Source organism: Chiloscyllium punctatum, chromosome 11 (assembly GCF_047496795.1).
Source record: "Chiloscyllium punctatum isolate Juve2018m chromosome 11, sChiPun1.3, whole genome shotgun sequence".
NCBI lineage: Eukaryota > Metazoa > Chordata > Chondrichthyes > Orectolobiformes > Hemiscylliidae > Chiloscyllium > Chiloscyllium punctatum.
This window is the reverse complement of record NC_092749.1, coordinates 45,308,338-45,329,731: the sequence shown is the minus strand read 5'-3', so window position 1 is coordinate 45,329,731 and position 21,394 is coordinate 45,308,338. Positions and strand designations below refer to the sequence as shown.

The following is a 21,394-nucleotide window of genomic DNA, read 5'->3' as shown; positions in this document are numbered from 1 at the left end:
TGATTTAAAAATTGTTGTTATTGCCCTGCAATGTATGGTTTACATGATAGAACTAGTTTGTATGCAGTTTTATTTGAATCAGTAGTGTATTACTATAGCTGCTTTCAAAAATCTGGCATTTTCATTACTTCATGAGACACGTTCAGATAAAAACTATATTCTATGAAACAGGTTAGTCACTTTATATTGTTCGTGGAAATTCAGACTGCCAAGTAACAAAACAAATTACAAGAATAATGAATAGTTATAGTGGACAATCTGGAAATTGACTGATGAAAGCTTGCATTTTCGGGGTAAATGATCAAAAAGTACAGTAGATATATTATTCATGAACAGGTAATTAAATTTATTTCATATACTGCATTAAGTACCAAAGAAATCTCAGAAGGACTAACTTTTGTCTCCAGCAATATTGACATAGTTCTATTTTAATTTAATGGTATCCCTCTGCCTGTTCCCACAGCAGGTTTATTTAACACAGGCAATTGCACACTTATAATGTACTGTCATAACTATGTTTCCTTTTTCCCACAATAGGAAACAACTGGATACTTGAATCTCTAATGTAAAATGTAGGGATATAGCACATACATTTTTCTTTCATTTTATTTTTAAAATGAGTGAACTGAATCAATTACATATAGATGATCAAATTATGAATATGTTACATGCAGGTGGCTCTCAAGTTGTATTATTTACTGACTGGTATTGTGTTTCACTTATAAAATTCGTAAATGTTTTAACAACAAAAAAATAAATGGGTTAACTATTTTAACTGATGAGTCACTGAGAAGGATTAGAGCAAATGCATGCTGATCATTGTGTAATTTATGCCAATTTGGAAAGGTGATAAATGGTGGTTAGAAACTAAACATCCAGTTTGCTATATAAATTATGATATTAAAAAGGGAAAATCATACAATCAAACAAAGAATTTAAGAGCAGTCACCGAGATTCTGGAAAAAAAAAGTACCAAATGTTGACAGGGTACTGGAATTTCCCAAGTGAAGCCAAACTATAGGAAAAATATACACAATCAGTGGTAGCCCATGCAGTACATTTTAAAAGGACAAGTACTTAATCAGTTACATTTTTATCAATGGAAGGAAATTCCAATGAACAATACTGCATATCTGAGTCAATTAGTCAAGTCAATTTCCTGTTTAAATATTGAATACTATAACTTCCACCCTATGAATTTGAGTAAATCATTGAAACCTAAATTATTTTTTTTAAATCCTTTTAAAAAGTCTTTTCTTGTTTGATCTGAAGATACAGGATTTAGGGTAATAAATATACAATCATTTTATTTATAGATTTTATATATTTGTCCTGGATGAACTCAAAAACTCAAAATATTACTTCAGAATACAACTTTTTTTTCTCTTCAACTAGGAATTTAATGATAAAGAATTGTTTTGAAAGTAACGAAGTAAGGATGTGCCAAACAAACAATACTGCTTTGGTTATTTTCAGTTAATAATGAGAGGAACATGTAGGCTCTAGCTTAGTTAAAAATCACACAACACCAGGTTATAGTCCAAGAGGTTTATTTGGAAGTACGAGCTTTCAGAGCACTGCTCCTTCATCAGGTGGCTGCGGAACAGGATCCTAGTGTTGTGTGATTTTTAACTTTGCCCACCCCACTTCAACACCGGCACCTTGACAGCACAACTCTAGCTTAGGATATTTTATAGAACAAAAAGAAAAGTACATGCAAATACAAAATCATTATCTGTTTCCCATCATTCTTTAATTTCTATTCACAAGTTATACTAATTAAACCTACTAGGTATACACTTCAGCTAAATTAAATTTTCATTGCATATATAAATTTGAAATTAAAATTTCAAGTGCTCAGCTGAAGACTAAGAAAATCTTCCACTTTCATTTAATGAGCATCAGGCTTGAACAGCAAGGAGCAATAATCATCAGTTTGCAATGTGGCTTACAATTATCTTTTCATAAATTACATTTTATAAACCATTAATATGGAAAAAGATTGATTAATTAGCTATCTTTTTCCATATTGATGTGGACTTGAAGCACCTATGTGGGACTTTCAAAACATTTCACAATTTAATTTATAATTTAAAGATGATAATTTTTATCCAACCTGTTCAGACATGTGGACAGACCTCTGGGACAGGTGGAACTTGAAGACAAATTGTCAAGCCCAGAGCTTGGGACTCTATCACTGTGACACAAGATGGTAAACGATTCAGAGTCCTTTAAGATGGAATTGAACCAGCAACATAAGGATGTTGGTTTTGTAATCTACTACAATCCTCCACTCTCAGCATTCATTGACAATGAGAAACAAAGTACTGTAAAGGTTTCCAACAGGATATATAAAACTGGCACTTACAATAATCTCCTGAACAGGTGAAATGGAACAGATCATCTTCAGTATGCTTTCTACCATTACTCCAGCCCAATTCAAAGCTGCCCAATTTAGCATGAAGCTATGGCCACCATGCCAGTAGCAGACAAAGCTAAAGGCCACGGCAGAAGAGAACATGATCCGTAGTATGCCATGCCGTGAACCTCCCAAAGGAACATAAATATACCTGCAGAAATAAGAAATCAAAAAATAATGAACACAACATTAGGAGGTTAGATTGAAACATATCTCTTCGATTTAATACTGTGGAAGTACATGCATAGGAACAAAACTGAATGAAACCCCACCCTTGCTGATATCTGAGAAGCAATTCCACTTTTAATCCTGCCTGCCTTCTGTGAATAGCAAAACTGGGTAATTAATAGATAGTCAGCTGCTAACTGCTATATGCCTGACCCCCTTTGAGCTTCCACCATTTTCGCCCTTCGAACTTGCGTCGCTAATTTAAATGAAATTTGGGAGGTAAATGGTCTTGACCCACACTGGACCTCACAACCGCTCCCTCCTCCATCACCAACACCACCATTTTCCCAACCCTCAGCCAGTGTGCCACAGTCCCATCATAGGTTACTATCAGTCTACAAAATTAAAGTTCTGCAGTGTGATTTTCACTGCACACATAGATATTCAAAACATTCTAAATAAATGAATGCTCCATAGTGCAATACCCTTTTACATAAATGGAAAAGTACTTAAGTGATTAGGGACTAATTAAGAAGATTTCTTATATGTATCCTAATTAACTCTGAAAATAGATAACTTCACAAATAAACATCCAAATTGCTTTTTTTTTATATAGAGACCACAGCTTCTACTGGGAAAAGGTTATATTATGTAAAGGAATTTATCCATTTTTGATTTTGTCAACTTGTGTTTAAAATCAACACAGAAGACTAGATTCAGTCTTGTTAGCAGTTTACACATCTGGAATGGTAGTTTTTGGAATTACAGAATTCCTATGGAATTTTGTCATAGGATAAAGTCACTTAGCAGAGGAATTTGCTCTTTTCTCTGGAAAAGCACAAACACTCACTAGAAATATTGTGATCTCCTGGTTCAGGTTGCAATATTGATATTCCTAAGTTAACAGCATGGCATCTTGCAACCTATTATTTATACAAATGTCTCATGCAGACTAACAAATGGCTCACAGCATGAGGTCAATGAAAAGGTGACCTTATGATAAAGTGATGGTTGGGAGAGTGGTGACACTTTAGCTATTTGCCTTGTGATCATTAGTTAAAGCGATTTAAACAAGTGATTAACATAGGGTAAACAACCAACCCCGAGGAATAGTGTATACTAGTGGGTGTGCAAAGGCAAGAACAGTTCTCATTAGGCTGTGGTCTTCTTCAGATGGAGAAATATCAAGACTGAGAGAGGAATATTGAAGGAATATCTTCCTGATACTTTGCTTATTGAGCAGAATTTGGGTCAAAGTCCTGTAATCTGATTTCCCATGACATTGAGTATGTGCCTACACCAATCGACTGCAGTAGTTCAAGAAGATAGCTCACTATCATCTTCTCAAAGGCAACAGAAATGGGCAATAAATTCTTGTCCAGACTGTGACAGCCAGATCACATGAATGAATTAAAAAAAAACAACTGCTTTATCAGTCTCCCCTTGATCACTGGCAAAGTAATGGAAGAGCAGCAATTTCTCATTTTTGCTCAGTTTGAGTTCCACCAGGATGCCTCACGTCATTATGGTTAGTTCAAATATGGACAGAACAGCTGAACTCCAGAGGTGAGGTAAGAGTAACATGCCTGGACACCAAGATCACATTTGACTGAATGCAGCATCAAAGAGCCAAGTCAATGGGAATCAGGAAAGCTCTCCATTAGTTGGAGTCATACCCAACATAAAGAAAGGTGATAGTGGTTGCTGGCAGTCAATCAGGTTAGTCCCAGGATTTCAGTGTAAGAATCCTCAGCCTAAGCATTTTAGCTGTTTCATCAAAAACTTTCCCTTTATTATAAGGTCAGAGGTGGGGATGTTTGCTGATGATTGCATGATGTTCAGCACCTTTTACAGCTCCTCAAATAGTGAAGCAGATGATGTCTACACACAAGACCTGGAAAATATCCAGCAGTGGGCTGATAAGTAGCAAGTAACATTCATGTCAGGCCATGATCATTTCCAACAAGAGAGAATCTAACCATTACCACTTGACATTCAATGGCATTTGCATTACTGAATTGCCCACTATCAACATTCTGCAGATTACCGTGACCAAAAAGTGAACTGGATCAGCCCTATAAAATTGTGGTTATAAGATATCAGCAGCTGTGAACTCTGCTTACTCTCATTTCGACTCCAATCACAAAGCCTGACGATCATCTGCAAAGCACAAGCATGGTGTGTGATGGAATAATCTCCTTTGGTCTAGCGCACCACCAGTAAAACTCGAGAAGTTTAACATTCACCAGGACAAATCAGCCTGTCTGATTGATACCCAGTCCACTACCTTCAACTTGCTGAGGAAGATACAGCTGTGAAAGGGAGTATTAGTGACTACCTGGTCAAACACTTGAAGGGAAAGTTCAAATAATGAAAGTAAACAATGTAAAAGTGAGAAACAGAAATCACTCCAGACAGAAGAGAACTTCAAGGTGCGCATTCAGAAAGAGAAGCAGCAGTAAATTACACACTACCACCAAACAAAACACTGAAGATGGTAGAGATTCAGAATAAAAAACAGGAAATATAAAAATACTCAGGAACAGTCATCCAGCAGAAATTTGAATGCTTTTTTCCACTCCACAGGTGCATGTAGATTTATAGTCATACAGATGTGCATCACGGAAACAGTCCCTTTAGTCTAACTCATCTATGCGGACCAGATATCCTAGCTTAATCTAGTCCCTTTGACAGCACTTGCCCCATTTCCCTCTAAACCTTTCCTATTCATGTACTCATCCAGATGTCTTTTAAATGTTGTAATTGTACCAGCCTCCACCACTTCCTTTGCAGCTCATACCATACACACACCACACTTTGCCCCTTTGGTCCCTTTTAAATCTTTCTCCTCTCACCTTAACCCATGCCCACTATTTCTGGACTCCCCCAACCCAGGGAAACACCTTGTCTATTCACCCTATCTGTGCTCCTCATGATTTTGTAAACCTCTATAAGGTCACCTCTCAGCTTCCTACGCTCCAGCGAAAACAGCCCCAGCCTGTTCAGCCTCTCCCTACAGCTCAAATCCTCCAACCCTGGCAACATCTTTGTAAATCTTCTCTGAACCCTTTCAAGTTTCACAACATCCTTCCTATAGGAGGGAGACCAGAATGGCACACAATATTCCAAAAGTGGCCTAAGCAACATCCTGGACAACTGCAACATGGCCCCCCAACTCCTATACTCAATGCACTGACCAATAAAGGAAAGCACACTAAACATCTTCTTCACTTTCCTATCTACCTGTAACGCCACTTTCATGAAACTATGAACTTGCCTCCAAGGTCTCTTTCTTCAGCAACGCTCCCTAGGACTTTACAATTAAGTGTATAAGTCCTGCAAGATTTGCATTTCCAAAATACAGCGCCTAACATTTATCTAAGTTAAACTCCATCTGCCAATCCTTGACCCATTGGCCCATCTGATCAAGATCCCATTGTACTCTGAGGTAACCTTCTTCGCTGTCCACTACACCTCCAATTTTGGTGCCATCTGCAAACTTACCAACTAAACCTCCTACACTCACATCCAAATCATTTATATAAATGACAAAAGGTAGTGTCTAAAGCACCAAACCTTGTGGTACTCCACTGGTCACAGGCTCCCTGTCTGAAAAGCAATCCTCCATCACCACCCTCTGTCTTCTACCTTCCAGCTAGTTTAGTATCCAAACGGCTTGTTCTCCCTGTATTCCACGTGATCTAACCTTGCTACCATGAGGAACCTTGTCAAATGCCTTACTAAAGTCCATATAGATCACCTCCACCATTCTGCCCTCATCAATCCTCTTGATTACATTTTTAACGAAGTAACGAAGTTTGTGAGACATGATTTCCCACGCACAAAGCTATATTGACTATCCATAATCATTCCTTGCCTTTCCAAATACATGTAAATACTGTACCTCATGATTCCTTCCAACAACTTGACCACCACCGACGTCAGACTCACTGGTCTATAGTTAGTGTTGACATTTTGTGGCACTTTATCTGTTTTTAGTTAACATTTTGGTAATCTTATTCAATTAAAATCCATTTGTACTAATGAATAATTTCCAGTGAATGCAGTTTCCAATTCTATGCCTGTTCCCTTCGTACCAAAAAACTCGATGTTATTTCAATACATACTTAGAGCAAACAATTTAATGTAGCAGCAAAATGAGCTTAATTTTAAGCAAGTATACAATTTCTGTAATTTTTTAAAAGTCAGTCCTCATGCACAGCATCCACACTGGTAGCAAAAAGTCCTTTCGTTTCAGGGCCAATAAGCAGAATTCCATCCCAAACAGGATTGTGGTGCTTTCAGTAACATTGGCTAACTAAACATAGCGGACTAAAAAGCCTTCAATGATATGCTTGATATCAATGTCAATTTTATAAGAGCTATTAGGGAAGCCATGAAAAAGATTGGCAAGAGATATGGGAAAATTTACACCAATGCATAAAAAAAACTTCTGTCTTGGAAAAGGATCAAAGTCACATCATCAGGCAAAATAGAGGGAACTTTACTTTCCATCTGGCATACCTGATCTGGAAATACTTGAAAAGAAATCAACCCTCTTCAATTAAAACAAAAGGATTTTGGGAGATAAATACAAAAATATAATTTTCCAGATCAAGGACTCCTACAAATGATTTATTTGTCAGAGCCAAGTAGTTACCATTACAATGAGCTATGCAGACCTTTAGAGAGGGTTATCACCATGGAAAAGCTCACAGTGGAAAAGAGGACTCTTCAACAGCTGACAATGGAGCTAATTTTCTGAATGTTCGGTCCTTCCCTGTGGAAGCATATAGTGCAAGATCAAAGGAACTCTGCCTGTGAAGTTTTTTTTTTAATTTTTACCATATGTGCCCCCGGGAGGCAGGATTCTCAACAGAAGTTTGCGATCAGAAAATTGCCACCTATTTTCCTATTTTATAAGAAAGGAAAAGATAATGAAAAGTTTCAGAAAATAAGTTGCAGATCTCCAAAAAACCTGGCATTTCAAATAAAGACCACACCATTTGAAAACAAATCACTATACTGAAATACGTGAGACAACTTTCATCGGCAGGAGTAAACAGAAACAAAGATACTTCAGAAGATGCAGTACTTACTAGATAAAAGTGAAAGAAATATTTTCTAAACAGACATTAAATATGCATACAGAATTTGGTTTATTTGGTGCATTTTCCATTTTTTTTAGGATAAAAATGTTAAGAAATAACCCTGCCAAGTTACTTTTGACTCCTGTATCACTGTAAGGGATGGAGTAAGTGAATTACTTCAAGGCTGACTGGTGGACCTGGATTTTAACCAAATCCTTTTGTGGTTTGGAGGGATGAAGACTCTTCATCATGTGATCAAAAGAATTGATTTCCCAAATATTATAATATAACATTTCAAATTAATTAGGATTAGGCCATTTGACCCCTCAGGCCTAGTCCCCTATTCAATAAGGTTATGTCTGCTGATCAACTGTGTCCTCAAATCCACTTTCGTACCTACTCCTCACTCCTTTGTTAATCAAGAATCTATCCACTTCGGCCATCAACATATTTAATAACCCTCCTCTCCTGCTGTCTGTTGAAGTGATTTCCATAGAGTCACAACATAAAAAAAAGCTTCTCCTCAAAGAAATAATTTCTCCTGATGTCCATCTTTCAAAAGAAACCTCTTAATCTTAAACTATGTCCCCTCATTCTGAATTTAAAAATCACACAACACCAGGTCATAGTCCAACAGTTTTAATTGGAAGCACACTAGCTTTCGGAGCGACGCTCCTTCATCAGGTGATAGTGATGAAGGAGCGTCGCTCCGAAAGCTAGTGTGCTTCCAATTAAACCTGTTGGACTATAACCTGGTGTTGTGTGATTTTTAACTGTGTACACCCCAGTCCAACACCGGCATCTCCAAATCATTCTGAATTTAACAGCATCTAAAGTTAATGTGCGAAGGTGGCACGAAGATAGATGAATGTAACATACAGCACATTTAAAGAGAAAGAACAGCAGCTCTGTTGGTAAAACTATCCACAGGCAGGAGCAGGAGTTCCTTTATAGGCCTTTGAGTGAGAAATCTGTTTCACAAATCCAAGGTACAATAGCAGATAGGTGCCATCAAAACATAAGAGAGGTTGTATTAGCAGTGAAAGTATTGAAGTTCTAGATCATGATTGGGGGATCAGTTAAAGCAGAATAGATCTAAAGATGGAATGACTTGACTGCATTAGCTTTTTGGGTCTGGAGGACGCCATCAGGCTCAAGACTAGGCATCCATGAGGCATTGTGGGCCATCAAAGGCAGCAGAATTGTACTCCAGCACAATCTATAACCTCATGGCCTGGCATATTTCCAACTCAACCATGACCATCAAGCCAGGCAATCAAACTCGGTTCAATGGAGAGTGCAGAAGGGCACGCCTGGAGCAGCACTAAATATACATTAAGATAAGACGCTAACCTAATGAAGCCACCAAACAGGACTACTTGCATGCCCAACAGCATAAGCAGCAAGTGATAGAGCTAAGCAACCCCACAACCAATGGAAGAGATCTAATCCCTGAAGTCCAGCCACATCCAGTCAGGACTGGTGTTGGATAATTAAACAACTCACTAGAGGAGGCCCCACCCTCAATGATGGAAGAGTCCAGCACTTCAGTGCAAAAGATAAAGCTGAAACTTTCACAGCAATCTTCAACGAGAAGTTTTGAGTGGATGATCCATCTCCACTTCCTCCACTGGTTCCCAGCATTACAAATACCAGTCTTCAGTCAATTCAATTCACTCCACGTGATATCAAGAAATGCTTGGAGGCACTAGGTACTTCAAAGGCTATGAGCCCTGGCAACTTTCTGGCAATAGTGCTGAAGACTTGTGCTCCAGAACTTGCTGCGCCCCTAGCCAAGCTCTTCCAGTACAGTTACATCACTGACATTTACCCTCAACAATGTGGAAAATTGTCCAAGTATGTACTGTACATAAAAAGCAGGACAAGTCCAACATGGCCAATTACTACCCCATCAGTCTAGTTTCAATTATCAGTAAAGTGATAGAAGATGTCATCAACAGTGCTATCAAGCAGTACCTGCTCAGCAAAACCCTGCTCAGTGACATCCAGCTTGGGTTTCGCAGGGCAACTCAGCGCCTGACCTCATTACATCGTTGGTTCAAATATGGACAAAGAGCTGAATTCTAGAGGTGAGGTGAGAGTGACAGCCCTTGACATCAATATTATTGTGGTTCTGTTCGCCGAATTGGGAAGTTGTGTTGCAGACATTTCTTCCCCTGTCTAGGTGACACCCTCAGTGTTTGGGAGCCTCCTGTGAAGCGCTTCTGTGTTGTTTCCTCCGGCATTTATAGTGATTTGTATCTGCCGCTTCTGGTTGTCAGTTCCAGCTGTCCGCTGCAGTGGCCGGTATATTGGGTCCAGGTCGATGTGTTTGTTGATAGAAGCTGTGGATGAGTGCCATGCCTCTACACATGCCACAACACATACCTGGGTTAGAAACCTCTCCCACAGACACAGAAAGAACAATACTGGCCAAGGGACTCAACTATAACCACAGGGACGCCAAGACAGCAGACTTCCTAGCAGCCCTAGAATGCACACGCAGAAACAATGGACTGACAGAAGAGACACATCAAACAGTGAGACAAAGTATCGTACCCCTTATAACAAGGAAAAGACAAACACACAGTCTCAACACCAAGGAGAGGGAAGCACTAAAAACACTAAGAAATGATAAGAACATAATCATACTACCAGCAGACAAAGGTAGAATGACGGTCATCCTGGACAAAGCAGAGTACATCTAGAAAGCGCAACAACTACTGGCAGATACCAACACCTACCAAAAGAGGGAGTTTGACCCCACCCCACAGCTCACCAATAGGATAAACAACACACTGAGGAACCTGCAAAAAAACGGACAGATAAACAGGTTTGACCTACAGAGAATGAAATCTGAAAGCAACACCACCCCCAGATTCTACGGACTACCTAAAGTGCGCAAACCAGACATCCCACTCAGACCCATCTTATCGCGACCAGGGACACCATCACACAAACTGGCTAAAGAACTACAACAGAAACTGAAACACCTGATCATCGGATCCAGACACTTGATACAGTCAACACAGGAATTCTTGGACATCATCAGAAATATACACATAGACAAGGAAGAAACTATGGTCTCATTCGATGTAATGGCACTGTTCACCTCTATCGACAAAAACCTAGCCAGAGAAACAATAGCCAACCTGCTGGACATACAGAACAGACAACAGGACGGGGAACCTATCAACAAAGACGGCATACTCAAACTACTGGGCCTGTGCCTCACAACACACTTCACATTCAACAACCAAATATATGAACAAATCAACGGCACACCCATGGGCTCACCCATCCCTGGACTCAGAACAGAAGCTATAATGCAAAGACTAGAACTTACAGTCTTACCACAAATTCAACCCAAACTCTGGGTCAGATATGTTGATGACACCTTTGTAATAATTAAAAACACAGAAATAGAGAACACACACGGGATCTTCGACACCACACTCACAGGAATCCGATTCACTAGAGAGGAAGAAAAGGACAACCAACTCCCATTCCTAGACGTGATGGTACAGAGAACACCGAACGGAGAATTCACCACAAAGGTTTACAGGAAAGCCACACACACAGACCAAGTCCTGAATTACATAAGCAACCACCCCAACACACACAAAAGAAGTTGCATCAAGACACTATTCAAAAGGGCCACAACACACTGCAGCACACCAGAACTGCAAAAAGAGGAAGAAGAACACCTCTACAATGTATTCGCCAAAAATGGATACCCCTGCAATTTCATCAACAGATGCCTAAGGGAAAGACAACGGAATGAGGACATGCCACAACCCAAAGGACTAGCCACGTTACCATACATCAAGAACATTTCTGAACTGACAGCCAGACTACTACGACCACTAGGACTCATAACAGCACACAAACCAACAGCCACTCTCAGACAACAACTCACCAGGACATAGGACCCGATACCCAGCATGAGCGAAACCAACGTAATGTACAAAATCCCATGCAAGGACTGCACAAAACACTACATTGGACAAACAAAGGAAGACAGCTAACGATCCGTATCCATGAACATCAACTAGCCATGAAACAACACGACCAGCTATCCTGAGTAGGCACACACGCAGATGACAAGCAACATGAGTTCGACTGGGACAACACTACTATTATAGGACAAGCCAAACAGAGAACAGCCAGGGAATTCCTAGAGGCATGGCACTCATCCACAGATTCTGTCAACAAACACATCGACCTGGACCCAATATACCGGCCACTGCAGCGGACAGCTGGAACTGACAACCGGAAGCGGCAGAGACAAACCACTATAAATGCCGGAAGAAACATCACAGAAGCTCTTCACAGGAGGTTCCCAAGCACTGAGGATGTCACCTAGACAGGGGACGAAATGTCTGCAACACAAATTCCCAACTCAGCGAACAGAACCACAACAACGAGCACCCGAGCTACAAATCTTCTCACAAACTTTGATCAATATTATACTTGACTGAGTGTGGCATCAAGGAGCTCTAGTTAAACTGGAATCAATGAGTATCGGGGTCAAACTCTCCAGTGGTTGGAGTCATATCTGACACATAGGAAGATGATCTTGGTTGTTGGAGGTCAGTCGTCTCAGTTCCAGGATATCTCTGCAGGAGTTCCTCAGGCTAGTATCCTAGGCCCAACCATCTTCAGCTGCTGCTTCAATGACCTTCCCTCCATCATAAGGTCAGAAGTGGGAATGTTCACCAATGATTGCACGATGTTCAACACCATTCACGACTCCTCAGAAACTGAAGCAGTCCATGTCCAAATGTGGACAATATCCAGGCTTGGGCTGACAAGTAGCAAGTAACATTCACACCACACAAATGCCAGGCTATGACCATTAACAATAAGAAACAATCTAACCACTGTCTCTTGACATTCAATGGTGTTACCATCACTGAATCCCCCACTATCAACATCCCAGGGGTTATCATTGATCAGAAACTCAACTGGACTCACCACATAAATGCAGTAGCTACAACGGTAGGTCAGAGGCCAGGAATACTGTTGTGAGTAACTCACCTCCTGATTCCTCATAGCCTGCCCACTATCTAAAAGGCACAAGTCAGGAGTGTGATGAAATACTCCCCACTTGCCTGGATGAGTGAAGCTCCAACAACACTCAAGAAGCTTGACAACATCCAGGACAAAACAGCCCACTTAACTGGCACTACATCCACAATCATCCACTCCCTCCACAACCAACGCTCAGTAGCAGTAGTGTGCACTATCTATAAGATGCACTGCAGAATTCACCAAAGATCCTCAGACAGCACCTTCCAAACCCATGAGCCAGGATAAGGGCAGCAGTTACATGGGAATAGTTCCACCTGCAAGTTCCCCTCCAAGCCACTCACCATCCTGACTTGGAAATATATGGCTGCTCCTTCACTGTTGCTGGGTTTAAGTCCTGGAATTCCCTCCCAAATGGCATTGTGGGTCAAACCACAGAGATGTACTGCAGCGGTTCAAGAAAGCAGCTCACCACCACCTTCTCATGGGGAACTAGGGACTTGTAATAAATGCTGGCCCAGCCAGCGACGCCCACATCCCACAAAATGAATACATAAAGAAAAACATATTTAAAGGTCAACAAAACACAATTTCAGTCATTACAAGCCAAGAATTTCCCTTCAGCCTGTGGTGACTGCTCTCAGAAACCAGAAATACCTTTTAACAAATTGAAGCTGTCTTTCAGGTTTGCTAACACAATCTTTCAGGCACTACTGTGTCACCAAGAGAAGGTCCATTTTCTTCCAGGGTGACCACACCAGGAGGCCATCTCATCAAATCCAACCAGCCTGTGCTGAGATTGCAGTACTGGTCAGGACTGGAAAGCCAATGATCTTCTGCTCCCTGCAATGGCAAGTAGCTCCATTTCTCTCCTCTACCTCACATTCACGAGGAGACTCAGTTTAACTCTGTCATTGCAGAGGCATCTCACAAAAGCTCAAGGCTTGCAAATCTTAGCATCACATCTGTAATATGTGGTCAAAAGCTCACACCCCATTATCCTCTCAAACCCCTAGCCCGTCCTGCCTACTGGGACTTCAGACTTACCTACCTGACCACTTTGCATTGTTATGCATTTTTACACAGTGCTGCTGCATGCATTTCTATCATGTTCAACCCTTCTCTTTGTCTCACTACAGGAATAATTGGTCCACAAACAGGTAGAGTGGGCCAAGACCAATGAGGAGGGATGCTAGATATCAAGATCTTCTTCCCCCTTGGAGGAAAGGTCTGCTGAGCTAGCTGTGGAAGACCAGAACTATTCCCGTGGTGATGGGAGATAACAAAAGGCCACATTGCGCTCTCCACTTCTCAAAGGTGCAGGAAGACAAACATTGTTCTGCATAACATAATCTGTATGTTTAGCAAGTAATTATTTTCTCTTCTCTTCTGAAGGTAGTAGCGCCACCAAGGACACTGTGCAGTGAAAGAGGCCACAGCATGAGGTGCTTTGCATCAGCACTACCTCTGCGGAGGAAAACTGTGAAAACAAGTAGTTCGCATATACCTTCCACCAGTGTCACCTTAGTACCTTAGCTAGAGTAGATTCAGGGATACAGCCTGATAAGCACATTACTGACATTTGGCTGCAGCTAATGAAGGAAGGAAAGACAGAAGTCTCTGACACAAAGAAGACTGCTGGAGATTAGGCACCTGCTCAGCCCCAGGAAAGACATGCCCCTGTCTTGGTCATAATTGAAATACTTGATTGGCAGGGAAAGGCTGGATGCAGTACAGGCTCTCTGTATGCTGAAATGAATGATGGAGTCTGTCCACATTCTCACCCGCTGTGATGGCTCCAAAGCATGAGCATTTGGCTGTCTCCAAGAAAAGGGGAGAAGCTACTTTGCTGACCCAGGTTGGCAAAAACTCTCTGTGCCATGGATGCTTGGCCAAAGGAAAGTTGAGAGAGAGGCAATGTATGTCAAACTCAATTTGGATGTTCCAACTTCTTAAGGAAACAGGATGGTGTCAAAAGCATCCACAGGGAGAAGCAGCATCAGAAAGGTACACTGGGCACTTCCTCTCAGCACGTTCCACATGCATCTTGCCCCTCCACCATTCTCATGGCAGTGACTCCATTACCATTACCTCCAACAGCTTAGGCAGAGGATGGTGAGTCTGTGCAGAACACTCTCAGCACCTTCTAGGCACATAGTCTAGCTGTCTAGGGGATGACCACAATGTCTTCAAAGTCAACCTGAGCTGTCTTCCAACCAGGTACAGCAGGCTGAGAAGGACCTGGGGTTCCAGTTCCTAGGCATGATGTATCCCACAGTCCTGGGCTCTGTTCTTGGTCCATATCAGTAGAAGCGGTATCAGTGAAAATCATTAGATAGTGCAAGGGCTCATTTCAAGCTAAAGCACTGCATGCATTGTGAGGGTGTAAGTGCATTTTTTGCACTGGCTCTCAGCCATTTGCAGATAAGCCTACAGCTCCTGTTCTGCACAAGTGCTGTTGACCTCCAAGACAGCTTTGTCATACAGCCTCAGTGCAGCAGCCTGCGGCAGATGGAGTTGTCTCTCACATCTTCTGCAGCAGTTGTTTTGCAGCGATAGTTGCTTTGCACAAGAGGAACTGCTAAATTGACTTCTGCTAAGCTTCCTCAACTTGCCGCAGGTCTATGAGAACACCAAGACAAAGTACGCAACTTGACTAAATGGGACCCTTTACCCCTAACATCTTTGTCTATAAGGCTCCAAGTTATACAGCTAAAGAGGGCTGTGTCACACCTGGTGAAGGACACAAGCAATAAGATTGTTGGACGCATCTACTACTGCAAGATTATTTCAAGATTATAATACTCCTTCTCATGCAATTTAATAATCTTGACCTCCGTAAAATGGTTCATGAAAGTGCTGATGGGACCTTGGAATAAGAACAAAAGCTGGTTGACCCTATTGGTTAAACACTAACTGAGACAGTGAGATTGGTGCATTATCATTGCCCACGGGACATAGCGAAGGTCCAGGAACACACCCTGCTTTAATTAACAGGAGGTATCGGTTACATTTGTAACATTCCCAACAAAAGTGAAGAGAAACAGTCTTGTGAAGGTATCAGTAAACATAGTGAAAGCTATGTACTCACCCGGATTGGAGCAGACGACCAAAGTTACCTGGTATGAACTGGATTTATGCAGTCAGGTTTCTGAAGCATCAAGTATCTTAATTTGGCAGCGGTTAATCAGAAAGGTGAAGTAAGTTCTAGTGAGTCATGTGATTAATGAGAAGCACATGCGTGGAGATAAAATTCTTGCGACTTGCTGGTGAAGACATTATCTTGTCATCCAGAGAAGAAAGACTTAAATATAACAGTGAGAATCTGATTTTTTGATTTTCACTCAAGTAACTCATCTCACTTGCCATTATTCTTGCTTCTCCAGGGAATAGAAAATCATGGCTGTCATATCACTTATTTGCATGCAGCTTATAAAAATAAGATCAAGATAACATTCTATTAATATCTAACTCATTGACCCACAATTACATGGCTTAAAAATAAACAAATTTTAAGATTCTTCTGCACTGCTGCTGGTACTTCTGAGAGTTATAGCTCATGTTCATGTACATGGAATTTATAACAAAGTTATAGTGGCACAGTGGGACAAGGTCCATGGAAAATCATCCTCTTAAAAATGCACACCAAATCTCACATACATATTCTCCGGCTTGTTAAATGAACATCCCTGTCCAGCAATTTTATTGCTCAGAAAACAAGCTTTCAGTTTATAATTTTAAATGAGTGTCTAGCAGATAATTTTATTCTGTTTGTTTCAGCTAAAAAAATTTATTTTACACTAACAGTAATTAAACATTTTGAAAGGCGTTTGTCAGTTCTTAAGACAGAAAATACAATTTAATTTGTTCTTTAAAAATTCACATTATTAATAGCTGTGGTCGTAAATCAGAACAATTGCAATCTGTCTTCTTCCATCTCATTGTTCACGTTTTTTGTATAGATGTAAACTATAGAACGTCCATGTGTAAACTATGACACGAGAATATTTCTGGATTCAGCTGCCACATTTCTTTACAAACGAAACCAGAAGAACACTTTCAGGATGGATTTCAAGAAGAGCTGATCATAAAGAGAGCAATTTTTTCAGATACCTTAGGTTTCCTGGGTTAGACATCCACACACAGACAGAAATTAATTAAATATAGCAGGGGCAGTCTTTTTTGTCACAAAGATCCCTTGGAATGATCCAAAAATTGACAATTTGCAGGAAATATCCCGGAACTTCAAAGAGTTTTTTTTTGACCTCTGACAGCATTTGAAGAAAGGAATTCTTAGAATCAATACAGATGCCAGAAATAAGATAAGGGAGCAGAATGGTTGAAAATGAACAAATAACACTGTTATGTTCCTGAAAAGGTCTCAATCTACAGGAACAGCTTTTTTGGTTAACTTCTGGTCTTCCAGCACTGCAATGAAAATCTAAGTGTAGTACCACATCCTCAATGGCCTGCTTACACATTGTAGGGATTCTATGATTTTAAAGGGTACAATTAAGAAATTCATGGATGATACAAAAATGGGTACAACAGAATATAGTGAAGACGATACCCATAAATTACAGGATGATATCAATGGTCTGGTGAGATGGTCAAAGCAGTGGTAAATGGAATTCAACACTGAAAAATGTGAGCTAACACACTTGGGGAGGACTAACAACAAAAGCGATTCACTATGAATGATCGGACCCCTGGAAAGTACTGAAGATCAGAGAAACTTTGGCGTGTATATCTACAGATCCCTAAAGGAAGCCAGGCAATTGAGAAGGTGGATAAGATGGCAAATGGAAAACTTCCCTTTTCTAGCTGAGATACATAATACAGGTGCTGTGAAATTATGTTGGAACTATATAAAATATTGGTTAGGCCACAACTGGAACACTACATGCAGTCTGCTCACATTATAGGACTTAAGTAATTGCACTAGAGAGGGTGCAGCGAAGACTTACTCTGATTGGAGGGTCTGTGCTATTACGAAAGTCTGTATAACCTGAGATTGTTTTCTTGGAGCAATGAAGGTTGAGAGGGGCCCTGACAGAGGTGCATAAGATTGTGAGGGGGAAAAATAGTGCAGATAGAAAGGCTCAGAGGGGAGTTGAGGAGAAGTTGTTTTTCACGCAGAGGGTGCTGGAAGTCTGGAACCTAGATGAAAGGGTGACTTAAGTCAGAAACTCTCGTAATACTTAAGCAAAATTTAGATGTTCACCCATGTTGTCATAGCCCTCAGGGCTATAAGCCAAAAGGTGGAAAATAAAATTAGTGAGGTCAGAATTTTATCGACTGATGTGCACAGATTGGGTTGAATAGCCTCCTTCTGTGTTGGAAACATGATTCTTTAATCATGGTTTCTCTTCTTCTATTCACCACTGCATTCACCAACCTGGACCCCACTTTCTGCCTGGTGCTCAATTCCTCTTCTATACATTATCCATTAATGGGACATGCGCTTCATTGGCAAGAATAACATGTCACCCAAGTGAGTGGTTTGCTACGCCATTTCAGAGGGCAGTTAAGAGTCAATCACATAACTAAGTCTAGAATTAAATATAGTATAAAATGTGGGTTGTGATAACAATCACTAACAATTTCATGTTACTGTTACTGAGACTAGCTTTCAGTTTCAGATTTATTAATTGAATTTAAATCCCAATACAATGGATTTAAACCAATACCTCCAGAGCATTATCCTTGGCCTCCTGACTACGAGCCTAATGACATTACATTTATGACATCTTCTCCCCCTAATTGCTGCAATACTATTCAGTTGTGGCCACCTGAAATTCTGTACAACTTCCAAGAGGGGCAGGCTACCTTTAAGACAAGGTAAAGTTTAAAAGCAGTTCACTGCCTGAAGTGATACTCCACAGTTTAAATAGCTCAGTTTCTGGATTAGACATATCAATATGGACTATATTATCACATCATTAAAACTATGCTTACAATATCAATTACCATGTCAAGCTTTGAGGCAAGTTAATTGTGCAATTTCTCAAAAATAATGTGGAGACCAAACAGTGGTGTGGCTTAAACCAATTGCAGATTCTGTTGAATTGTAGAGTCTCACCCTTCATTTTTAATTGAATATTTCAAGTCTGGCATTTTAAAAATCTTCAAGCGTTAAAAAAAATCAGAGCAACAAAAAGGAAAACTGGAGAAGATGTCAATTAGGGTATTGTAACCAAACAAAATAATCAAAAGAAAAAAGATCAAAAAAATGTAACAAGTATTTATTTAATTGTTTGAGATTTGGGGACACCCAATCTACAACCAATGAAGTGTTTACTAAATATAACTATTCTAATATAAGAAATGTAGCATCTAATTTGTACACAAAACCCACAAACAACAGATGATAGCTAAATATGTATTTTCTTTCTTTTCTGTCCTCCTTCTTTATTCCTGATGTGGAGGTGCCGGTGTTGGACTGAGGTGGACAAAGTTAAAAATCAAGAGTGTGGTGCTTGAAAAGCACAGCAGATCAGGCAGCATCCAAGGAGCAGGAGAACCAACATTTCAGGCAAAAGCACAAAGGGCTTTTCCTGCTCCTCGGATGCTGCCTGACCTGCTGTGCTTTCCCAGCACCACACTCTTGACTCTAATCTCCAGCTTCTGCAGTCCTCACTTTCGCAAAAAATCACACAACAACAGGCTATAACCAGGTTTTTTTTTGAAGTTTTAAAGAAGCTTTTAACTTCCTTATTCACTGTCACAATTCTTTTTTAAAATTTCTGTTCTTGATTTCACTTCAATTTGCCTATTCTAATTCACCTCTGCTATTGCTTTGATTCTTTCTCACTCCTGTAATTCCACTGGTTAACAGACTGTCTGTTAGTCCCATTGTTTACCAAGCTCTCAGATGTTTCATTATTCTTGCCATGCTGTTATCAGCTTGTACTTTAGAGTAAAAACATAAAGGAGCAGAAAGATGCAGGTAAACATTTACAGTCGCAAGATAATCTGCTCCATTCAGATTTATTCCAACTAAACATCAGGGTCCCACTGTCAAGTAAGCAGAAGTGGAAGTCAATCAAATCTGAAAGTTTACATTTTAACAATGAGTTCAATTAATTAACATATTAAGTAGAAGAATGTGAAAACATTTAGATGTAAATTCAATAAGCCTTGCTTTCTGAGGCAACAATAGACTCTATTTGGTAATGATTTTAGTTTGTACATATGGTTATAGTGCTTTGCATATTTACGAACATGGTCACCCTGTTTTTGCTTCCATTTACGTTTCCAAGATTTGGGCAATGCTATAGTTTGCCACTGCTTTCTGCAGACTGACTGACCAGGAGACTGCACCTGCTGACTGTCATCAGGTAAATTGTAAGTATTTACAGGATGATAACCAATCTGACTAGAGAAATAAGCTTCTGGCCCACAGGTAGGAATACTACCATTGCGCAACAAAATCTTTTCATAGTCACCCTAACAGCTCAAAAAGTAATATCACAATTTTTTAAAAGATGATGTGTATTAATAATCAATTAATGATGTTCCTGTTACTATATTTTACCACACATACCCACATGAAATTAAGAAAATATAAAGCTTACTTTGTGTAAACTCAAATCAAGCCAAACAATCATGAATTATACAAAAACCTGAGATGACATTTATAAGACTAAAAGTAAGAAATCAAAACCCATAATTCATAAATAAAAATAAAATAAATATTGAAAAGTCATAGAGCTCTAGACAAAGGAATTTTCACATATTGGGTGTAGCACCGAAGTCTGATGAATGTTAGTCTGTCTCTCAAATCAGAACATTTATATAACTGCTGTGAATTTTCTACCTTATTCGATTTAATTTACGTAAAATGCATAATTGAAAGCAATGAATCTCAATGGCTTGTAGACATTCTAAAAGAATCAGTTACAATAGATGACAATTTAAGACTAAATTGAGCTCCAACCTCTTCAAGATTGCTGGCTTCATTCTGACATAATGTCGCAACCTGCTGAGACGTACAGAAGAAGAATAATCTCGGTTGTATCCTAGAAAAGTGATACCCTATAATTCAGAAAAGCTCGTTAGATAGGCAAATTACCATTAGCTGTTCTCATTTAAAAATACCTCAAGTGCTTTTTTGATTTTCATGTAAGGTTCTTTTTGCTGCCTTGTAAGAAGCTGGAATGAAATACAGTGATGTAATTTCTCCCATTGTCCAACAGATGATCAATGGAAATGCTGGAGAAATTTTATAAATAACATTTTTGCTATTTCACCAAGATTTTTAATGAGCATCATGGAAGTTACAGTAGGGAATAGGAAGAACACTTACAACCTCAATTTGGCTGTATGTTTTCCCAATTGAAATTTCTCAGTAGTGTGTGTAGGTGTTGAAAAAACTACTTGGAATACAATGAAATTTTATAACGAGACTAGTAGCTAAAAGAAATACTTTATATTTCTATACAGCTTTGCAGAACCATGACAATTCCAGTGTTGTGTTGTCAATAAAGTACTTCTGCAGAGTAGTCACGCAGCAAGATAAAGGTGTGGAAATTTGCACACAGCAAAACTCTACTAATAACAATCAGATAATGACCAGATAATGTATTTTAATGACCTTTCTTCAGGAATAAGTATTGGGCAGGACATTGAGGAGAACTCCCTGCTCTTCTCTGAATATTGCAACTGGATCTTGTCCATTTACTTT

General features: G+C 39.8%; 1 protein-coding gene across 3 annotated transcripts in view; it reads right to left on the bottom strand.

The window, feature by feature from the left end:
- hhat (hedgehog acyltransferase) overlaps positions 1-21,394 on the bottom strand; it is a 264,425-nt gene that overhangs the window by 122,848 nt on the left and 120,183 nt on the right. For 2 of the 3 annotated variants that reach the window (XM_072580734.1, XM_072580733.1), the window contains exon 10: positions 2,369-2,570. In XM_072580734.1, the coding sequence (XP_072436835.1) occupies positions 2,369-2,570 (202 nt within the window). Of the gene's footprint in view, positions 1-2,368; positions 2,571-20,647; positions 20,746-21,394 lie in introns of all 3 variants that reach the window. The other variant, XM_072580732.1, reaches the window with a different exon arrangement.